Here is a 23,578-nt window from a genome sequence, read left to right on the forward strand (position 1 = left end):
TGCGTTGGCATTTTGCTTTAATGACTGCGGGAGTCTGCTCCCGCTGCTGCCTGTAATTGCTTTATAATTGGCAATTTGGATTCATGCCTCCATCTGAGAGGCATAAACGAGCACTCTACAATGCACAGGGTCTCCCACCCTTATTGAGGGTTACGGGGGCCTGGCTCCTGCTGAGGAAGATGGTTGTTAATGGATGTGTCTCTGAGTGCTTGTGTTTGTGCTGGCCACAGTATGTACATCGTGATGGGCTGCTGGTGGGTTTTCAGCAAGCGAGAACACAAAATGCCTCGTCTGGTTGATTGTGTAGGTGCTTAAATGACTAAAGGGGAACCTCTAATGGTGGATAGGTTTTGTGTTTGTGCAGGGTACTTTTTATAGCATTATAACTTGTAGCGTCCAGTCCTTGGCATCTGAGCACTTGTAGATTTACCTAAATGCCAACTAAGGTCCAAAAACAAATGCATACCTTAGATAAATCATTTTGCATGTAACATGTTTTTCCTTCTTTTACATATATCATTGTCTGCATGAGAACCTGAACCAATTAATGGCTCATTTAAAACAACACCTTTATTGTTGCTGCTCCGTGTTATTATGGGAAATTTGTTGGAAAAGAACAGTTGATTTGATTTCTGTGCTAATTTGTGCCTTGAAGTTGAACCTCTAATTTCCCTCTGGGATTAATAAAGTATCTTTGAATTGAATTTGACAGTAATCACATCACCATTGTGGTTGTAGAACGACTGCCTGGTGACGCACACGCTGAGTATGACGCGTGATATTGATCACAGGGTCAACCTCGCCGTGCCAAATACTGGTTAACGGCTAAAATGTGATCAGGCTTTCATAAATAACAGAACTGGGTTTGATTGTTTGAGTCACTGTCAGATTTTATTACAGAAACATGCATGTCATTTTTTTGCAGCATCAGTGATGTTCTGGCAATAAAACGGACAACCGTGAGGTTCAGTCATTATGATAATTATTGATAGACGGTGTGACTGAAGCAGCTCTTTTATGGATTTTTTGAGCATATGATAATCAAGTCTTTGTCTCTAGTCTTATATTTCTACAGCTATTCGTGTTTGTGTTGCCAAAGAAAAGAGGTGTCAGTGAAACGCAGCACATCTGCAGATGACTTAATATGCAAACACTGGATTTAGTAAAAAAAAAAAGCAATAAGTAAAGGTCTCCTCAGCTGATGCCCCTGGACTCGGTCCGTACCGTTGGGTACAAACGACCAAATTGTCTTCTTGCATACAGCTTTATTTATTCACAATCCTTGTCCAGCTTGTTCGTGTAATCTCTACTCATTTTTAAGCATAGTTGTACATCAAGTCTGCAAGTTTTTTAGTGTTTTTCAGAATAAGAAATTGATTCAGGTCCATAGAAGTCTGTGTTGTCTTACCCTGGAGGGACCTTCATCGCAGAGCTTGAGGTGTAGCAAACCATATATTTCTCATTTGGACATTATTGGTTATAGATCAGGTGAATGTCCACAATAACATTCTATTGTTTTAGAGGTGTGGTTGACTGATAAAGCACTTTTTAATTATTATTTCTTATTATAATTGGTCACTCTGAGTCTTCCACACCGACCTCCTGCGTTAGCATCTGACAGAAAATAGACAATGAAACTCTAGGATTTGAAAATCCTCACATTTCTATGTCACACTTAGTTAGCATCCATGGCCTTGCTCATCTTGGCTTGCGCCCGCTCACATGAACGGCTTTAAAAAAAAATTGCAGCGAGGAGAGAGAACAGAGAGGGTCTTGGTGATGGTGACTTTGCAACATGGCTGAACGTTCTGTTATCCAATCGAAAGCAAGATGTGTGCATATCATTAATAATAATAATAAGTAATCCTGCTGTTTTCAGCCCACCTCTTCACCAGCACACTTCTGCATCTCAGAACAGGAGCATCAAACCTTTTTGTTTTTCCAAATAACTCACAGGGCATGGATTAACACGAGAGAAAACTGCAAATGTATTGAGTACATTAGTATACCACACCTTTAACTTTTAACGTTCAAGCAGATTCAAGTAATTTTCAGCACACCACAAACTAGCTCAGTGGCCTAGTGGTACGGGTGTCCGGCCTGAGCCTGGGAGATTGTGGGTTCAAATCAAGTCCACGGTCGGGTCATACCAAAGACTTTCAAAAAATGGGACCCATAGGCTCCGCGCCTGACACTCAGCGTTAAGGGGTAAGATGGGCGTGGTTAAACCACTAAAATGGTTCCTGAGCGTGGCTTTGTCTGCAGCTTCCCCCCAGGGAACGGGTCAAATGTGGAGAACAAATTTGGCACACCAGTGTGACGACTAGTGGGACTTTCACTAATGAAAATAATTACTTTATCACATGTTTTTAAGTGGTCAAATAAATGCGTCAATGTATTGTTTTTGCCAGTGTTGCAATTATTGCTCTGATTGGTGGATTGTGTGTTCTACTTGTTGATAAAGTGTTAGAAAAAAATCTGGCAGAAGCAAAAATGTGATTGTTTTTTTTTTTAATTTTTGTTAATTATCTGTTTTATACCTAAATTTAATGTTTTTGGCATCAGTGTGGGCAGAAAAGTAAAAATATGATTGTACAGGGTAATGTGTTTCCTTACTGTACATATGACAATAAAAGCTTTGAACAGCTTTGAGCACTCTGAGCCATAAAAGAGGAGACAAGCAGCTAAGAATGAACATTAACATTATTCTGCATCTCCCAAACCACTAATATTGGCAGATTTCTGACGTACAGCCCTCTTTTCCACTTGGCCGCGGAGGCCGTTGGGGAACATCCACCTTTTCCCTGTGCTCATAAAGCATTGAAGGGCCGGGAAGGGGTAGGTAAGACTGCTGGCTTTGAGGGAATAAAGTGTCATAGAGTTAAGTGAAGCGTGGCAAACCACATGGAGCAAACAGTAACATTAGACTACTGGAAAGTGCAGAGAGGGCTTTAAACAAAGGGTCAAATGAAGAGTCTGAGCATTAGAGGCATTTAAGATTGGATGTTGGCGCATCGGTGTCAGCCCGGGTCGGTGGCTGAGGAGGAGGACGGAGAGGTAATGGCTCAGTAAATGGGATTTGTTTTATCAAAGGCACTGGTGAGAGAGACGCCGGTACTGCTGTAAGGTCTTTTTCAATTCCCAGGGAGCCCAGAGGTTAATTTAGTAGGGCGAGAACTGCCTTCTCCTTTAGCTCACTGGCTTTACGGCTTCATCTCAGTCTTTTCCGTCTCCCTTGTTTCTTCTTTCTAGTTGTTCTCTTGCCAGCTTGGAGTTTGCTTTTTGCGAGGCGTCTGATAAAGGCTTCACGTTCCCCGTGAAAATCTTCCTCGACTGTGCATCCTCCTATAAACAACGTCCTCGTAGAACCTGTGAGGATCGTAAAACATTTTCAGTGCCGCAGTTTGCATTTGTGGACCGAGGAAAACTAAAGCTCCAGAAAGCACACTCCCACTCTCGCAGCAGGATGTCTTTTGTAGCTCTGTAACAGTGTATGTGCCTGCTGAGTGTCTGTGTTTGCTTGTTGTGGGATTGAATAAGTGAGACCAGGCTTGCTGCCAATGAGAAGGAGGGAGAGATGTGGACGAGGGAAGAAACAGAAATGGAGGCACAGGGATGTTGCATTTTGGACTTTGTTGTCTTCCCTGTAGATTTTACTTTGAGTAGAGCATAACCACACACACACAGAGACACACACACACACTTTTGCTTGGATCAAAGTGTAATGGAAGCACTACTGTTTGCCATTACTGCATCCTCATTGATCATACGGATGTCATCTCTTGTTTACAATTAGAGAAAAACTGTTGTAGCGTTTTTATTTTCCACTTCTTCCTGCCTGATTCTTTCATTTTACCATGAATTACCTTATATAAATGCGAAGCAGTCTATTTTTATCAGCTGATAGCATGTGAGAAATTGTGTAAAATAGCCCGAGGTAGGAACAGAGGGTGAAGGAGGCTGCCACACCACAGACAAGCACATTCTTTCTCCTGTCTCCCCCCTCAAAGGATCGGCTCCATGAGCAGTGACAGCCATGACGGTCGCAGGTCCTAACAAACAATAACTAAAACTCTCCCTCTCTCTGTCTTTAGGCTGACTCGGGGCCTCGAGGGGCCAGCAGGGAACGTCTGGGTGCTGAGGGGTCCTTCTCCCAGGAGAAAGGTGGCCCCTCAGTTCCTGCTCACCTCCTGGGAAACCCCTATGCCTTTGGTCTCACCCCTGGTGCGGTCATGCAGGATTCGCGTTTTCAGCCCCTTAAGTGAGTCCTTTTTGGGTTTGATTCGTCTGCACATCAGATTCTCAGCTTATATTCATCTATACGGATAAATATGAGTTAACACAATAAACGTTCAGAAATCTAACAAAACTCTGTTGATCATTTACTCCCTCAGCTTGCCCAGACAGTTGCCTAACACAGTGCCTCCTGGTCCTGTACCAGAAGAGTACCTCCGGGGCTTCCGGCCCTATCCAACAGCCGAGGATGCCCTCAGGATGCCATCTCTGCCTTTGGGCCTGGACCCAACAGCCTATTACCACCCCGGCTACATGCCCCACCCCTCTTTTGCGCCATACAGGTCAGTATGCAGTAGAGCTGAACGATCTATCGTTTTTGGACCGAAATTGCGATTTCAAACAGCACGATCACGTGACCGTCAAAGCTGCAATTTTAGTGTTTTTGACTGATCCAGGATCAGTTGTGTAACTTTTTTTTTTTTACATCCGGGGTTTTTCCCCTGTGTTATGGCGGCGGCAAAAGCCAGCGCTGGGGAGGGGAGTGGGGTGTACCGTCCAGAGCCGAGCCCAACCCCACAGCACAGGGAAAACTGTGTGCATTTTTTGTTATTTAATACATTTTAAAGCTATTTCTACCTACAGATTTCCTCCATGCATTTTTGGAGTAGAACATGTTTTTATAAAGCTCCTCTCTAGATAAAAATCACAAGCACAAGTTGCTTCACAAACACATTAAAAAAATAAAAAAAGATAATAATGGGAGAAAATATGAATAGCTTTAACTTTTTATTGTATGATTAAATAGTAAATATTAATGTGAATGATTTGTTGTCCTAAATTAGAATCTAGACCATCTTTTCACTTAATCTACAGGATGGCGTGGCAGGCTAGTGTTGGACCTTTGCAGAAAATCGTGAATTAAACAGAAATCGCAATTTCTGCTAGAAAAATTCAATTCAATCTTTTCCTAAAATCGTTTAGCCCTAGTATTCAAATTCAAATTCAAAGATACTTTATTAATCCCAGAGGGAAATTAGAGTTTCAGTACACACAATTCTGAGATCAGACATACATACATACATAAGCATAGACACATGACAAGAATTGGTGACTGTGGTCATTCGCAACCCGAGTCGCGCTACCTTAACAGAAATCAGAGGGTTTTTATAAGAGGATTGAGTCAGGTGGAGGGACAAAAAATGCACTTCAGAGTTACCCTCCACAGGTAGGGCAGCTTTGCTATGCAAAAAACACCTCAGACAGAAATGCAGCAGACTTCAGACATTACACAACATAAGTGTCCACTAGGTGGGGAGGTAGGGTTGGGGACTCTCCACACATCAGTGCATGCAGCCACGATAAGCAGCGCTCGTCACCTTCGTTTGGACAGGGGAAGGAGGTAGTTGGGTTAGAAAGCACAGTGACTCCTGGAAACGATTCAATGGCCTTCACCGGTCGCAGTCCTGCCCAGGCTGGGATAGGGAGACAGAGTTGCCATGGCGACGGCAGCATTCCACATTTCTTCTGAGGGGGAGAAATCACTTCAGCCTCACAGGCTCAAGGGCACCAGATTCAGATCAGAACTTGTTTTGGGGCCAGACAGAGATAATTTCCTGTCTTAAAGCAGTTCTTCTCAGACTCAGCAACAGTGTTTTTGTTTATTTGTATTCAGTAGACAAAGTTAAAGTAAAACATGACTCAAACAAATTACAAAGCAGCAAATTCAGACTTTAAAACATTCAGACCTTAAAACAGATGAAAGACAACTGAGTGCCTTTTGGCACTAACGAATGAGATGCCAAACCTTCCCATCGCTCAAGAATAGCGTCCTAAATTATGGATAAATGCATCGACGCTGGACAAGCTGCCAGTAAATAGCCTGTCTTTAAAAAATCTTTGGCTGTCGCTTTCAAAATGCTTTGAATATTTCTGTTAATTGCTGAAGGAAGTGGTTTTTCTATTTATAGCTTATACAGGGTATCTGCAGGTCCTTAAAAAGTCTTAAAAAGTCTTAAATTTGCTTTTCTAAATTTAAGGCCTTAAAAAGCCTTAAAAATGACTAATAATCCTTAAATACAGTTTCCAAAGGTCTTAAATTACCAAATACCCAATAAACAAGAATTTCTATTTAGTCTTCAGCATTTTTTGTGTATGATGTTGGTGTAAGCGGAACCGTACACATTCAGTTGGTTGTTAAAGAGGGCTATTTTTAGATGAGCACATTAGCTGGTTAAGCTAGTGGGAGCTTGCGCGATGGGGAAGTGCAAGTTTAATGGTAACTGGGTGGCTAATCCCACGTTTCCGACGTGGTTAGCACCGGTTCCAGGCAATAGCTGGAAATTATAGCTTAAATTTAATTTAAAAAATAGCTTAAATTTGGTCAAAGTGGCCTTAAAAAAGGTCTTAAGGAGTCTTAAATTTGGCTCCCTTAAACCTGCAGATACCCTGTTATAAAGGTGTTGCAGCGATGCTCTTACTCAGCTTAATTTCTGTTTGTATACCTTTACATTGATGAGGTCACAACTAAAGATGGAAATAGAAAGAGACAACAAGAGTTGGGGTTATTTTGTATTTGTTATATTTTTGGCGCATATTAATTAACGTTTGAGAGAAATAACCCTTAAAGTGTTTCTTGAAATCCCACAACAACATTTCTGCTGAGTTTTTTTCTTAATAAAATGAGATTCATTTTGTTCTAGTAACTGCAGCGTTTTTTATACATATATAAGAAATGCTAATTACTGAGAGTGTAGAGAAGGTCCCTGCTTGCTCCAGGCTATTACACAGGCTACATGCTCCTAGTGTGTCATCTAAGCAAGATCATAGGACTGCAGCACCCATCACACACACTGCACTGTAATGGATTTAATGAGGGTCTGGGCTGTGGATGACACACACACACACACACACACACACACACACACACACACACACACACACACACACACACACACACACACACACACACACACACACACACACACACACACACACACACACACACACACACACACACACACACACACACACACACACACACACACACACACACACACACACACACACACACACACACACACACACACACACACACACACACACACACACACACACACACACACACACACACACACACACACACACACACACACACACACACACACACACACACACACACACACACACACACACACACACACACACACACACACACACACACACACACACACACACACACACACACACACACACACACACACACACACACACACACACACACACACACACACACACACACACACACACACACACACACACACACACACACACACACACACACACACACACACACACACACACACACACACACACACACACACACACACACACACACACACACACACACACACACACACACACACACACACACACACACACACACACACACACACACACACACACACACACACACACACACACACACACACACACACACACACACACACACACACACACACACACACACACACACACACACACACACACACACACACACACACACACACACACACACACACAGAGCTGGGTATCAACCTGCAGCACTGTCTTTCCCTGGCTGCTGTGTGCCGATTGAACTTGGCTGACAGATAACTGCTTCCTTCTTGAAAGACAGCCTCCTCACCCCCCGTGAAGTTTCTTTTTGGGGAGATGGAGCCACACACGTTAATGAAAGTAAACATCACACTGTCACACAGGAGATTGACTTCTTTTTTCTTCTATTCCAGAATGGATGACCCGTTCTGCCTCTCTGCTTTAAGGTCACCTTTCTATCCACTGCCAACAGGGGGAGCGTTACCCCCCATCCATCCTTCTGCTGTTCACATGCACCTTCCAGGGCTCCGCTACCCTGGAGACTTTGCACACCCTTCGCTGTCAGCGCTGCAGTCTGAGAGGTAAAAGTCCCGCTTGGTAAATAACATTGAGCAGATCTCAGCACTCTGCCGCAATCATGTGTTGCTGTCGTTTCTCCCACATTTCGCTGACATCTCCTTTCGTCCCTTCGTCCACTTCCAGGCTCCAGCTGGATGATGAGCTGCGACAGCGCGAGAGGGAGCGCGAACGGGAGCGTGAGCGGGAAAAAGAGAGGGAGCGCGAGGCGGAGAGGGAAAAAGAGCGGGAGAGAGAACGAGAGCGCGAACGGGAACGAGAGAAGGAGCTGGAGAGGGAAAGGGAGCGAGAGAGAGAACGGGAGCGTGAGAGAGAAAGAGAGAAGGAGAAGGAGAGGGAGAAGGAACTGGAGAGGCAGAAGGAGAGGGCACTGAGAGAGAAGGAGCTGCAGGCAGCCAAGGCCATGGAGAACCACTATCTTGCTGAGCTCCACTCGATGAGGGGACAAGAGGAACGAACCAAGCCTGAGAGACTAACGCCCAATCGGGCTGGTATGTGTCCATGCATCCCATGCAGCCTCCATAAGCCACAGCCATTATGCTTACAAACACACTTGACATCATTAACTGTTAAAATAGGAGGACTTGACTTGATACGGTTAATCTGCAACAACAATAACTGAATATCCTTGACTTGTGGAGCGCTGAGGTGAAGTGTCTCTGAAGCCGACCCAAAACCAGACCAACTGGATCTCTTCTGATAGTATTTAGATTTAAAATGATTTGACTGGTTTACAATTATTTCAAATCTTCTGCAGCCACCAATGGTTAATGATTGTGAACACGAGCATTTCACCTTGAGTTTGCAGGGATCATCCAGTTTGCTAATTTTAATGAGCCTTTTGTTTGAAGTGGTGACTGTTATTTTATTTTTCTTACATTTTTTTTATTCGTATAGACTTTACAGCCATTTTAAAGTGTGTTTTTGTTTAAAAAGTGTAAATTTCCAACTTTCTTTCATCGTAGATGGCCTCCTGAGCAGCCTCTGTTCAGAGAAATAGTGTTTACATCCTTCAGGACTGTTAAGCTAACGGCCAGTGTGAAAACAAACAAGTGTGATGTGCATTTCTGCCATTTTTGAAACTACTCCAATCTCCTAAAATTCAGTGATGCATGTCTTCAACATTTAATTCAAATAATAATAATGTAACTCCTACATAGGAACACACTTAAATATAGCTGAAAATAGACTAAAGTCGGTCTAGGTTGTAGTATTTAATTGCTGTTTTTTGTAAATGAATTAGTTAACTTTAAAAACAAACAAAGTTGAACTAGATGGTTTCCTTTTTTTATCGTATTAGCAAATTTGTTACTATAGTAACGGTGGCCACAGACCCAGAGAGGTTAGTCAAAATAGAATTTAAACCAATAAACACAAAAACATGTCAGAACAAATCCATGTATCTAAATACTTGTTTTATTATCTACAGATAAAACCAAAGAGCCTGCCCTTCCAGCTCCCAAACCAGTTCCACCTGGAATCCACTCCTCAATGGTCTCGCCCCATCATCCTGTTCCTGGTCTAATCCCAGGCCACGGCCTCTACCTGGGGCCCGGCGCTGTAGCCATGGGGCTCCCAGCCTCGATTATTGCACAGAAGGCCAATGAGGAGGAGAGGTGGTTGGCGCGGCAACGCAAGCTGCGTCAAGAGAAAGAGGATCGTCAGTACCAGGTGTCTGAATTCCGCCAGCAGGTTCTGGAGCAGCATCTGGATATGGGCCGGCCCGCTGACGCACCAGATCACAGGACAGACTCACACAGGTGAGATGACTCTCCTGAAGCTAGATGTGATGGTGCCCAGCCAAGGAATTACACCACGGCTTCAACTGCATGCTGCAGCAAGATTTAATGTGATTCGATTCAGCAGTTGCTGAACCTTTTTTGGCTTTTATCTGATGTAGATGTGTGGGCCTGGGTTTGTGACAGCAAAATGCACAAATGCTTTCAGTGCACACACATACACACATACACACACATACATGCGCGCGATTTGGCTGCCTCTGCAGACCTTAGAGGGACAGTTGTTGCTCTGCTTTGAAGCCTCAGAGGCTGACAGGCTTTAGAAGTTTGTTTCCAGACAAGACTAGAATAAAAAGAGATACAACTCCATCAGAAGCACCACATCTTCTCCATTTCTGTCTAAACTACCGTCCAGAAAAACAAAAAAGAGCAACAAAGTTTAGGTGTTGATTGAGGTTGTAAAAGCAGGATTCTGATGGTTGCTGCTCCACGAGTGGGAATTGGTAAGGATTTCAAACGGGCAGTGAGTGAGAGTACTCAGATACACAAAGGCTAATTCTCAGCTAATCCTCTCAACCATGCACAGCATAAGCCTCCTACCTACCGTCCACTGTTGTGGTGCCCGAGTTTGTCACTGTGCGGGATTCAGATGTGAGGTTGTGGTTGATGATTGCAGGACAGCTTGCACGTGCACACACACACACACACACACGCACACACACACACACACACACACACACACACACACACACACACATTCACACCCCTGCTATCAGTAACCCTACAGTATAATCACATAATCACAGCTCACAGGCTGCAGATTGCAGATAAGACACACTTTACACACACACACACACCACAAACAGGAGGCATGGATAATTTGACTGGTCATGCAGTGTGTACCACTGCCAGGTTTGATCTGGAAATATACTTCAGAAAGTGTCCATCAACCATCTGCCCTTATTTCCATCTTGCTCTTACATTTTTATTCCAGCACTGTTTTCATTTCTCTTTCCATCTTGTGTTTGTTTACACCATGCATAAAAACAAGATATTTTTTACCGTCTGTCTCCCTTTTCCCTCCTCTGGCATCCTGTCAGGTGGATGTTTCCACTGGCCTCCTCTTTACTAAACCTTTCTCCTCTGTGTGCATGTCTGTGGGTGCACACGTACCTCACTACAAAGGCCTAGCAGATCAAAAACCAGCTTCTGCACTGGGAGGAAAGTGTGTGTGCCTTGGCCACATCCTCTCTCTGCTGTGGGCTACTCTGTCTGCGATTGATAACATTACTGAACCACACACACACACAAACACACACACTGAAATGGGTAAAAGGAAGTAGGGTTTTCTGTATCTCTTTCACATTTGTATTTAGAAAAATAATCTTGTTTTTAGAAATTAGAAACCTTGTCATTTGCAACTAAGGGATATGTATTTCCTGTTTGTTTCCACAGATCTGTACAAAACCACCACGAACCAGGAAGCAGAGAACATCACCCCCACTTAGGTGCCCCGCCCCCCCTCATCTCCCCCAAACCTCCACAGCCACCTCGTGAACACCACCCTCCACCTCCCACCACACTGTGGAACCCTGTCTCTCTTATAGAAACATCTTCTGAATCCAGACGGAGCCACGAGCCCTCAGGGATGGGCCACTATGAGCTCAGTCGGTTACCCCCAGGACCCTCCAAATATGAGGATATAACTCGAAGAAGAGACGTGGGAGCGATGGAGAAATATCCCCCTCTGAGAGGTCCTCCAGGGCTGCCTGAGCCCAGCACTTTTTTGGCAGATCTAGAGAAATCCACACAGACTCTCTTGAACCAGCAGAGGGCGTCACTGCCTCTGACAAGCCAGTATGAAATGGAAGGAAGCACCAAAATCAATGCTGGGCTGAAGAACCTCCAGGGACACCCGGGGCATGGGAGACATGGACACGGTCCTGGGATGGTTTCTGGGTTGGGGGTGGCGCAGGTTACCCCACTGGGGATGGTTCCAGACACGATGCTGATCTACGACGAGTTTCTGCAGCAGCACCGGAGGCCCGTCAGCAAGCTGGACCTGGAGGAGAAGAGGAGAAGGGAGGCCAGGGAGAATGGTACTCACCACAGGCTCATCATCACATCAGATAGCCTGGCAAGCTTGGGAAAAATAAAAAAAAATTATTAATTTTTTTGGATTTTCCTGCAGGTTACTACTATGAGCTGGATGACTCGTATGATGAGAGTGATGAAGAGGAGGTGAGAGCCCATCTCAGGAGAGTATCAGAGCAGCCCCCACTGAAGCTGGATGACTCTACTGAGGTAAAATACAACCCAAAATGTTTTTTTTTTTAATAATCGGAAGTAAAAATCATTATAAGACATGAATCTAATTTTTTTTCCATCTCTGTAGAAATTAGACCTTTTCAAAGTGGTAGGCCTGACCACGGTGGGCCGGCGTGACGATCTGGTGCAGCAGAAGAGAAGAAAAAGGAGGAGACTGCTGAAGGAGCGCAGCCCTTCCCCTCCCGCCTCACAATCAAAACGCGCTCCCCCTCCTCCTCCTCCGCTCAGCACACGCTTCACTCCTGAGGAAATGGACCGAGCGCCAGAGCTGGAGGATAAGAAGCGATTCCTCACCATGTTTAGACTGTCTCATGTCACTATGCAGCAGAGGAAAGGTCAGTCTGCTCTAACAGCGTGGTAAACATCTGAGCGTCATCTGGTTTCCATGCAACACGCTCTCATAAAGATGCTGACTCAAGCCACAAAGGAAATCATAAAGGGGTCAGAAAATGATGTCAACCACATACTTTCAGACATTAAATGCGACACATATTAAGCCGAGCGCTCACAGTGCTTTGCGTTGCCCTAGTTAGGAGGGAGGGAGGCTGTTTGTATCAAACATTTGATGCATTGCGTTCCTCATTTGCTATTCTCAGTCCACCGTATTCATACTTTGGTTTGTAGCTGTAAATGAGGAAGATTTTATGTTAAACTGTGGTTTTATTTCCTCTTATAGACAATGAAAGGGTGGTGGAACTGCTTCAAGCCATTAAAGAGAAGAGTGTAACCTTGGATACCATCAGGCATGCACCTCATCCACTGTGTAAGAGCCCTCCAGCACATGCACATGGTAAGAAAAGCCAGAGAATAAACATTATTTTAGTGTTTTATTGATTGTTATCATTAGTCTGAGCAGAAGCTGTAAGTGCATTTCCAACAGCTGCAGTACAGTTGTAGTAGTGCGACTTCATCATTAGTAACATACGCTGTGATAAATGCAGATTCAGCGTTCAGCCAGCACTCTGAATCTGAGGACCACTATAACGTCAGACTACAGAGCCCCCCCTCTCATTGCCCAGCATCCCCCAACGGCCATTCAAAATCCCTCGGAGACACGTTAAGGCCAAAGGCACCCCCCTCTCCAGCTGTCTACCCAGCTAAGGCCCGGGGGCCCAGCGAGGGTCCCCCCTCAAAGCGGAGCTCCAGCTTGCTCAACAGCTTGCGGCCCCCGCTCCCCCTGCAGGCTAAAGAGGGGCTGCACAGCATCAATGGACGCTCAAAACCCTGGGACAGTTTCACCCCGGAGGAATTTGCCCAGCAGTTTCACGAGTCTGTGCTTCAGTCCACTCAGAAGGCTCTGCAGAAACATAAAGGTAAGCAGGATGGCCGCGTAGGGAACTCCTCCTCCCCGTTACTAAACTTTTATAATTCCAGTAACGCCATGAAACGTATTGTTAAAACTTATTGTTTCTTAAAATATTGACCACAAATCTCCATCTTTGACACGTAGGGACAGCGGTAGGTGTGTCAGAGTCCTCCCACCTCCAGGAGTCCTCCGTCCACTACAACATCCCCGAGCTTCAGAGCGCACCCAGCCGGCCGCCGCATTCACAGCCTCACACGAACGCGCCTTCATTTCCTCACCCGCCATCACACTCCCACCCTCAGCCCAACGGGCAGCACTTTTCACTGCATCTGCACAAGGAGGCTGCAGTGATCAGGGAGGACGTCTCCGGTCCAGACAACTCTGAGGAGGAAGAAGAGGAGGAGGAAGAGGAGCCTCCTGTTTCCAAGTGGCAGGGAATTGAATCGATATTTGAAGCCTATCAAGATTATATTGAAGGTATTAAAAAAAACTTCCTCTGGCATTTATGTTTGGAATAACATCTTTACAAGCATCTTATTTTATAGTATTTAATGACTATATGTATTTTGATTCTTTAAAAGAAACAATTTGTAGTTTTGATTTTGATTTTGGGGTTTAATTAAATTCTTTTGTGGATTTTCATAAAATAGAAAGATAAATAGTGCAAGAAAACTTTAGAGCTAAGCCAGTTAATAATCAAAAATAACATCCCCGAAAAAGAAAAGGCAAAGCTCTTGCTAGTGCAAGAGTTGTTGTGGCGTGCCTTCATTGCTAGGGGGCAGTATTTCTACCCTACTTCATTCAAACAACCAAACACTGACATATGAGCATGTTTGCCCCAAATCTGTTACTCAAACACACTTTTTACTGTTTTAACGCAGAGCAAAGTTTGGAGAGACAAGTGTTGCAGAGTCAGTGTCGAAGACTAGAAACTCAGAACTACAACCTCAGTCTGACTGCTGAGCAGCTGTCTCATAGCATGGGGGTAAGGAAAACACACGCCGCCTTACGCCAAGAGGCCCCAACACTGTAACGGGCTTCGACTTTGCTAAATCAGATTAAATTTCTTGTAAAATAAAATTTCTAATATTTAACCTTTTCTTTGTCCCACAGGAGCTGATGTCCCAAAGACAGAAGCTAGCAGTGGAAAGAGAGAAGCTACAAGCAGAACTGGAGCACTTCAGGAAGTGTTTGACACTGCCACAGACACACTGGCCAAGGGGCGGTCATTACAAAGGCTACCCTCCAAGGTGACCCCGCCACGGCGTTTTGATGACCCCCTGAACTCCCAAACACCTCCCTTCCAGACTTGAACCCAGAGTTTATTTTTCACAGCCTGGTCCTCGTGGCACCATACAGGAGAACGTGGCAGGCTAGCTAAGATTAGTGAGAAAATGAATAAATGGAGTGAATGAGTAGACAGGTGAATGCTCAGGGGAGGGAGAGGCATTCGGTGAAGGACAGTTAGGATTTGGATTGTGGCTTGCCAGGGACTGAACCGAAAACCACTGACGCGTGCCAATGTAGCCAACCTGCGAGCGGCGAGGCGGAACCTGAACATCCACGCAGACGCACCTGCTGCTTCCACTATCCAGCTCCTGCTGCTCTGTCGGTCGGTCCATCCCCGCACCCCTCGGCGCCACAGACAATCCTGCCAATGAAGGAGCAGCTTCCCCAGGAGGGGGTTTGTCACAAGACTTGAGAGCTCAACGCAAAGGCTTCCAGTCAGTTGGGACAGATTTTTTTTTTTCCAGAGGCCACGTGAGCTTTTTGAACTGGAAATGCACTTAAGAATCAAAGCTGAAGAACTACCTGTTGGTACCGCGTTACAACAAAGAACTATTCACACTAGGGAAGAACTTAAGAAATGTACTTTTTTTTTTTTGGAAAAGAATTAAGGAAATGTTTTATTTCAATAGAAATTTTTGAAAATAAGAATTTTAAAAGGTGCTTCAGCCTTGTATTGTAAATAATATGAAGACAAATGAATTTTGTATGTTTTTATTACTTTAATCATTGTTCTTTTAAGAAAAAAAAGCCTGCCATTTTTATATGTTTTTGCTTTTGAGGGGATTGCGAAAAGAGAAAAAAAAAGCCTTGCTTTTAGTGTTTGTACTGCTGCTGGCCAGAAAAAAACTCATTTTGAGATGTTGGAACAGATTGAGTGAAAGCAGGAAGTGCTCCTGCTGTCGTTCTGCGCCGAGACCTGGCCACAGCCACCTCATCCATCCCTCTGAGCTCAGCGAAGCTCACTCAGAGGGCCGCGAGACCCGGTGTCTTTCCGCTCACACCCCTCCCGTTTTCTTTCACAGCAACACGTCTTTATGTTAGAGACCCCTGCAACGCTTCACCGCTGCTAGCATGACACGTTAGCTTGTAATGTCCTTGTGCATAAAACCAGACCCACGTCCAGTTCAGATTGCTTTACCATTTGACCTTTACATTCTACATAGCCTTGAAGTCACAACATGCTTGCCTGAGATGCACCTTCCATTAAAGGACGTTGTGCCAAAAACAGCATTTTTTTTATCGCTGACCTTGACTTGAGTTGTAATTTGGCAGCCAAATATCCCCCACACCTAAAAAACAACATCTTACGCCCCTAAGCTGCAACATGTTTCCTAAAAATCACACTTAGAACCAGGAGTTGAATTTTACTTGTTCACATAGTCCGAGTTGTAACGGTTTGCTTGACCTTACACGTGTTCACAATCTGTGTCCTATAATTGGAGAAGTAGTATTATTTTTATGTTTCTGGTCTAAAGATGTTTGATCTCAGACCCCCTATGTTACAGATTTAACATCACTGGGATGTTTATGTTGAGGGGTGAAGCCTTTCAATAAGCCCAACTACAAAAAAACGGTGTATACATTTTAAAATGTACTTAAAAGAAGTTAATTTATAGTAAAAGAAAGAAAACACTGAAGCACAACTATGCCACACTATATAAAAAGTGCCTCAATAATTTGGGAGCATGCGAATGAGTTTGTCCACGTCGAACATTCTCCACCCAACATTAGCGATCAGGGACTCCACATCAAAGTGTCTTTCAAATATGTGCAAGTCAAGAACTGACACTAAACTGATCTGAATGCATCTCTAAAAACGTTTTTTTTTAAACAAAAGTTTCATTAATAATGTAAGCCTAAACCAGAGGACCACAGAGTGTAGCCTGTTACATTTACACAGCAGTGGAGAGAGAGGGCCAACGGTGCAGCCGGCCGGTAAACGAGGATGCATGCACGCTGAGGGAAGCTGCCAATGAGCTGTGGGAGGAAGGTGCAGTAAGACGATCCTCTTCCTCAGTCTCCAACCCACGCACGCCCATGCAATAGTCCTGTTACTCAGTGGAAGATGTCTAGATGCTGTGAAATCCTGTTTTTTAAAAAAATGTACTTGTTTAAATTCATTGTAATGTAATATATTCTTTGTTGAATGTAGTAATTAGGTATTTATGAATATATGGCTGTGATTTCAGACAAAAAAGAAAATAAAATACTTCAAAAATGTTAAACATTAACATTTGTGTATGCTTCATTGAACTGTCATAAAAAGCCCTTCCCAGAATGTTTTCTGCAGCAGAAATTCTCTCGACAAATCCTGATGCATTAGAAATACATTCATAAAGAAAAATAGAGAAATTATGGCAATTAAGAATGAGTATATTTATTTAGTTACATATTAAAAGCACAAACGATCAGCAATGGACTTAAATTACATTTGCATTTATCACAAACTGCAAGCAATAAAATAAAGATCTTCATCAAAAGAGGTAAAATCCCTCATTACTGGTTAAACTGGGTTCTAGGATGTTCCATCCAGTGGTGCAGGGCCTGGTTGGTAAGAACGCACTACTGTTTAATGGCATGAGCTCCGTCTGAAGACTCAAAGCGGCTACGAAGGCGTGGATGTTTTGGATTAGTAGTCCGTGAGCTGGCCCTTGCTGGACCCAGGCTGCAGGTTGGAGCGCAGCTTGAACATGAAGTTCAGAGAATCGAGAAGGAACTCCCGTGTGGTGTTGATCTCCATCAGGGTGAGGTTGTCCAGCTGCAGAGGGAAGGATGCAGAATGAGGCATGAGGAAGAAGAGGTGCTGTTCTGACAGATGACATCTACAAGTTATATATATACGTGTGTGTGTGTGTGTGTAGCTTTTGGTAAATTGAGTGCTTTAAGAGCTCAATATATATATTACCTCTACTTATGACCAATAAGCTGTGATACTATTTAAATATAAAATATCAACCCTGTTTGGTCTTTATTGTATTTATCAGAAGATTCTATGATTTTTGCTTTATTAAGTAATTGTACACACTTTGTTTTGAATCAGAAAAGAGTCAGGTTTATAAAAGTAAAAATTTATTTTATAAACAATTAAAACATGACTAGTTAACTAAGCATTTGCTGTGAGTGGACGGAACTAAATGTGATAGCTTCTACCACTGCTATGCAGACGACACCCAGCTCTATCTGTCATTTCCACCGGACGACCACACTGTCTCTGCAGGAGTATGAAACTGTCTCTCTGACATATCAAAATGGATGAAATCCACCATCTCCAACTCAACCTCTCTAAAGCTGAACTACTTGTCATCCCAGCAAAACCATCCACACAGCACAATATCTCAATCCAAAATGACTTCCTATCTCTGGCTCCTTCAAAGGCAGTTCGAAATCTGGGTGTTGTGATTGATGAACACCTGACCTTTAAAGATCATGTTGCCTCTGTTGCTCGTTCATGCCGCTTTGCGCTGTATATTAGTACAGTATCCCGGTTGCCTTCGTCATGGACTCCAGAACGCTTGCTTTGGCTTCCTTGTAGAGGAGGGGGACTTCTTTTTCTGTGAAGTGTTTTCGGTGAGGAAGTTTATAGCACGGCTCCATGGTGCGCACCACTAACCGAAACCCCCTGTTGTTCACTACTGAATACTGGCGTAGATCCGTCGCGATAAAAGTAGCTATTGCTTTTGTAATGCTCCTCGCCTTCTCCGAGTTCTTCGGTAGTTTGGAGACAGTCTTCAGGATGGAGAAAGAGGTCAAAGAGGTAGTGCCACTCACTAAACAGTCCGGGCGGTGAACGTTAAGGCTCCAGTTACGTGTTTTTATTTTTTTAGTACCGGCTTTGCAACAAAATGTTGATGTTATGTTTTTTTAAGCATCAACGTTCATTAATCGATGCCGAAACAACAGTAAAGCTTTTAGATGCATCGCCACATCGATTAATTGCACCCACCCCTAACATACGAAAGATCAGACCATACCTAACACAACATGCCACCCAGCTCCTGGTGCAATCTACTGTCATCTCCCGCCTCGATTACTGCAATGCCCTTCTAACTGGTCTTCCAGCCTGTACTGTCAGACCTCTTCAAATGGTCCAGAACGCAGCGGCGCGTCTGGTCTTCAATCAGCCAAAAAGAGCACACGTCACCCCTCTGTTCATTGAGCTCCACTGGCTATCGCTAGCAGCACGCATCAAATTCAAATTGCTAACACTAGCATACAAAGTCTGAGATGGTATGGCTCCCATCTACCTGAATCCTCTTGCTAAGGCTTACGTCTCGGCCCAGCCGCTCCGGTCATCACAGGATTGTCGGCTAGCAGTGTCTAAACCACGCTCAGGACAATCCAGACTCTTCTCATGCATCGTTCCACAAATGTGGAATGACCTTCCAAGCACTACCAGAACAGGGGCTTCCTTTTCAATTTTCAAGAAACTCCTGAAGACCCTGCTCTTCAGAGAGCATCTTCTAAACTAGCACCTTGCCTGCACCCGTCCCCCCTCTCTACTGTCCACTCCTTTGTTCCCTCCTCTCCATGACTGATGTCAAGTTGTTGTTGTTATTGTTGTTGTTAGCCTCAAGAGCAACATGCCGATTATCACTTGTAAGTCGCTTTGGACAAACGTGTCTGCTAAATACGTAAACATAAACTATGTATCAATGTGGTGTTAGAACCTCCTTATCTAGAAGAGCTGAGTCTGGATGTAAAAGAATTTGGTTTGCGCTACGCTATGAAGTTGCTATCATCAGAAGCACATCAGACGCAATCTTCACTGTGTTCTACCTCACCCTTTTGGAGACCCTTGTCGTGGATCCGGAGGTCAGAGAGGTCAGATGACCTTGGGGCACCCAGGTCCAGTGGATTGACAAGTACCGACTTCCCCAGTACCGAGATGTCACCAGACACACAGGCTGGACTAGCTTGCGTCTCAGGAGCAACTCTTAGGGAGTTGAACAATATCAGCTTTGTTCTGCAGGGACTGTTGTTCATCAGCTTCACAGGTGCACAAAGGTTTTGACGATGTGTCAAAATCTTTGACAGGGTGCACAGCCAATCAAAGGCTGACAGGCTTGAGAGATGTTACCAAGACAACTCAGAAACACGCCTTCTTTGACCGGACGTTCTGACTGGGTAAAAGACTATTTATGTGTCAGAGTTTAACGTAACCGTACTCGTTATTGTGTGAGTGCAGATGTTATGACCTCGCCATATAAACAAGCGGAACCACATTGCAATCATTGTAGACACAATATTCATTTCGCAATTCAATCATTGAGCACAGATTAATGGAACATTTCATTATAATATATTTATTATAAGTAGCAATAAACAAATGTTTATTTAATGATTATCTAGATTATTAGTTGTGGAATAGTTCATATTGACTTAGGAAATCATTCTTGGTTTAGCCACTGATCCGAGCTGGAGTGTTTTTGTGGAGGCCTTGGGGAAAGAAAGTTTATGTTTATTCATTTGGCAGATGCTTTTATCCAAAGCAACTTAAATTTATAACCTATAGGGCATGTTGTGATCTGTGGGGGAAAACCAGAGTACCCGGAGGAAACCCACGCATGCATGGGGAGAACACGCAACTCCACGCAGAAAGACCGCAGCCGAGTTTCATTTTGAGCATTTTTAATTCAGAGAGCCATTTGGGATTAATAAGACCTCATAAACATAGATAATAACTATACTGTCTTTTACGACAGGAAAATAGGAATAATCCTAAACATTGTTTTGAGCTGATCAGTTTCTATGATGACCGGTAATCCTGCAAAGAAGAAAAACATCAAGCTCCCCAGATGTTTAATTTACTAAATTATTCCACCGAATCACATGATTACAGCATCAAAAAAGTGCAACAATAAAATAATTGTGTTTTAATTCACGGTTTCTCTTGTAAAAAAACAAAACAGACGTGCTCAAGTGATTTTGTTGTTGTTGTGGGACATTTAATAAAATGTTATTTGAAATAATTCAACAAGAAAAATCTAAAAAAGAAGTTTCCAGATGTGATCTGAATTAAACCGGTGTATAACTACAATATAATCCTTAAAAGTCTGCATTACCTGGGCGTGAGCCTCCTGCTGATTGATGAAGCTGTCGGCGGACAGGCGTAGCTTGGCAATCCGAGTGTCCCAGATGTCTTTGACCAGTGTTCGGATTTCATCTGCTTTAGGAATGTTGTCAGAAGCACTACAGCAACACACACACACACACACACACACACACACACACACACACACACACACACACACACACACACACACACAAAACCATCAGCAGAGAGCACAACAGGATGGAAAGCTTAACGTTTGCATTAGTGACTTACTGGTTCAGTAGGAGTTTGGTGATCTCCATGTAGTACAGACTGGGAACGGGAGTGAAGGCATCTTCCTTTCTCTCCAGCGCTCGCATCTCTTCCAGTTTCTCTGTTGGAGCAAATCATTTAAAATCAGTATCATGTTTTTAGCTAATTATTTGCTAGGAACTGTTGATGAGATTATAAACCAATCTTGTGTTTAAATTCAAACTTTTAAGAGAAGTTAGAATTTACTAAATTCAAAAATAGAGAAGATAGTTCCATGTGTGAGTGAAGAGCACTCTTCTTTTAAAGGGGCAATGGACTGCTTTTATATCTGATTTTTTTAAATAGAAATATATAATAATTGCAACAATTATTATTGTTCTTATTTGCATCCGGGATTAAACCAGGGATAAAAAACTAACTCAACAGAGGACAGAAATCAGTGTTGTGTCCAGAAATCTAATTTTAAAAGTAGGAAAGTAGATATTGAGATACGAAATGTTCAAAAACAGTTGTAAAAGTTGATTGATTGATTGATTTTTATTTGCATAGATAAAGTAATTTCAGAATAAACTAATACAAGTAAGTATCACAATATGGCTTGAAAACATTAAATATACAGGGTAGCACAAAAAGTGTGACCCTAAAAACAGACAACCACAGTTTTAAAACATAACAATAAAAAGTATCCAAAACTGTTGAGAAATTGTGCCGTACACGCCAGAGCCCTTTAGGGGTTCTCAAACTGAGCCTTGTGACACTTTTACTGAAGTTAGTTTTCTGGAAACCTCTTTTTAATAAGAGGGATCGCGATGTTTAACCAGGGTGCCAAACTAAACAAAGAATCATTACCAACATCCATCCAGTCAGGAGGCAGAATCCTACATTTCTGTCGCTGCTTCAGGTTCAGAGCCAGCCACAGAGGAACATCCACGGACAGGCCGGGGTTAAAGGGTCCCAAGTCTCCCTGCGGACAGAAGTAAGGCTGTTCACGCGCCTCAGTAGTGACTTTAAATGTGTATTAACTCGAGATTAGCTTAATCTGCGCAATTTCTCTCAGACTTACCCCGATTAAAAAGATCTTGTCCAGGCTGAAATTGGGAATTATTTTGACTAACTCTTTCTCGGCTAAGAATTCAACTTCGGAAGGATCCATGACTTTGTTTTTGTTCGCTGAAGCCGACAATTCCCGCGCTGAAAATGTACGAAGCAAAATGCCAGGATTGGTCAGCTACGTCATCAAAAGAAAGTACCGTAGAGTAAAACCTGAAGTGCTACGAGTAATTTTATTTGTAGCGATTGTATTCGTTCTTTCAATTCATTGCATCAAAATAATGAGAACAGTGTGCTTCTGGCGTCAAAATCGTGAAGCTCCTGGCTCAACCTGACTATGACGGCAGCGATGGAACCTTGAATTTTAGTCCGGGCACTTCCGGAATGACAACTTCCGTATGAACTGCAGCTATAGCAGACTACCACCACTAGGCGGCAACTGTGAGCTACAACGGTTAAACCATACTTATTCTTCCATTTCTTTATTCAACCTTTATAGATCATGTAAGGCAAATATGTAATTCATCTTAAATGACATTCAAACAGGGAATTAAAAATATTAATAATAATAGAATTATTGGAAGTTTTCATTATTCATATATAAACCCGTAACCATTATCTTTAATACAATTTAGGGATTTTAGACACTTGTAATTAAAAAAAAATTAAAGTTGGGGTAATTTAAATATTCTTTGCTTATGTTTGAACATTTTGGCAAACAGAGGACCAAGTTATAACTATCTTGTTCCAATAGTAACAGTTGTCTCCTTAAATAGAAATATTTTTATTTGAAATTATATCCAGCCAGGATTAATGATTGACCTGCAGTAAATGACCCGTTGTCTCAAGTATTATCATCAATGTTTAAGCATTTTCTCAGCAATTCCTTAGAAGGATAAACGGCATTCAAACATTTTGTCAATTAGACTTTTGGTTGACTAGGAAGTTAGAGCTCAAATATACTTAGTTTATTGATACATTTAAAGTATGTTGTTCTTGTTCATTTTACAGGGGGATAGGTGTTCAGGAAGACAGTGTCTAGTAAATTGGTTTGTGCTTTTTCTATCAATGAGGGATATTCCCTGGATAGAAACTGGGCTTTACTGCCGGTTTATTGGTGTTCAATAATGTTTTTGGTTTTGAAAAGTAATTATTTTGGTAATTCTCTCAGCAATGTTGTGAAATCTGATTTAGGATGACTGAATTTACGTTTTAAACAGAAGTTATTATATATAAGCAGTTCACTGTTCCTCCTCGTACGTATATTAGTTGAATGAAAACTGATTTATTGAAGAGCATCTTTGGGATTTTGGCGTCCTCAAGTGGCGAGAAGCGTGAACTACACTTGTTCTGTTAAACCATCAAAGTTTTAGCTTC

At 43.0% G+C, this 23,578-nt stretch overlaps 2 protein-coding genes across 7 annotated transcripts in view; one reads left to right on the top strand and one right to left on the bottom strand.

Moving 5' to 3' along the window:
* gse1b (Gse1 coiled-coil protein b) overlaps nt 1–15,040 on the top strand; it is a 193,534-nt gene extending 178,494 nt beyond the window's left edge. For all 6 annotated transcript variants that reach the window (XM_015952909.3, XM_070554962.1, XM_015952910.3 and 3 more), the window contains 13 exons: nt 4,095–4,261; nt 4,395–4,577; nt 8,022–8,189; nt 8,311–8,675; nt 9,614–9,944; nt 11,379–12,022; nt 12,115–12,227; nt 12,319–12,586; nt 12,928–13,041; nt 13,193–13,564; nt 13,702–14,034; nt 14,439–14,542; nt 14,671–15,040. In XM_015952909.3, the coding sequence (XP_015808395.3) occupies nt 4,095–4,261; nt 4,395–4,577; nt 8,022–8,189; nt 8,311–8,675; nt 9,614–9,944; nt 11,379–12,022; nt 12,115–12,227; nt 12,319–12,586; nt 12,928–13,041; nt 13,193–13,564; nt 13,702–14,034; nt 14,439–14,542; nt 14,671–14,811 (3,303 nt within the window). In that variant the 3' untranslated portion in view covers nt 14,812–15,040. The remainder of the gene's footprint in view (nt 1–4,094; nt 4,262–4,394; nt 4,578–8,021; nt 8,190–8,310; nt 8,676–9,613; nt 9,945–11,378; nt 12,023–12,114; nt 12,228–12,318; nt 12,587–12,927; nt 13,042–13,192; nt 13,565–13,701; nt 14,035–14,438; nt 14,543–14,670) is intronic.
* A 2,168-nt stretch (nt 15,041–17,208) lies between these two features.
* On the bottom strand, nt 17,209–22,549 carry gins2 (GINS complex subunit 2). Its single transcript, XM_015952911.3, has 5 exons — nt 22,215–22,549; nt 22,001–22,115; nt 21,173–21,272; nt 20,910–21,036; nt 17,209–17,605 (listed from the first exon to the last, which is right to left on the bottom strand). Exons 1-5 carry the CDS (start codon nt 22,302–22,304, stop codon nt 17,477–17,479), a joined length of 561 nt encoding a protein of 186 aa, XP_015808397.1. The 5' UTR covers nt 22,305–22,549; the 3' UTR covers nt 17,209–17,476.
* Nucleotides 22,550–23,578: the final 1,029 nt, after the last annotated feature.

This window comes from Nothobranchius furzeri, chromosome 9, assembly GCF_043380555.1.
Source record: "Nothobranchius furzeri strain GRZ-AD chromosome 9, NfurGRZ-RIMD1, whole genome shotgun sequence".
Lineage (NCBI taxonomy): Eukaryota > Metazoa > Chordata > Actinopteri > Cyprinodontiformes > Nothobranchiidae > Nothobranchius > Nothobranchius furzeri.

Coding starts and splice junctions, on each gene's coding strand:
- gins2 (XM_015952911.3), bottom strand. CDS start 22,304: ATGGATCCTTCCGAAGTTGAATTCTTAGCCGAGAAAGAGTTAGTCAAA. Junction 21,273..22,000: donor TCCTGACTGGATGGATGTTG/GTAATGATTCTT, acceptor TTGCTCCAACAG/AGAAACTGGAAGAGATGCGA. Junction 17,606..20,909: donor AGCAGGAGGCTCACGCCCAG/GTAATGCAGACT, acceptor TTCCCTCTGCAG/CTGGACAACCTCACCCTGAT.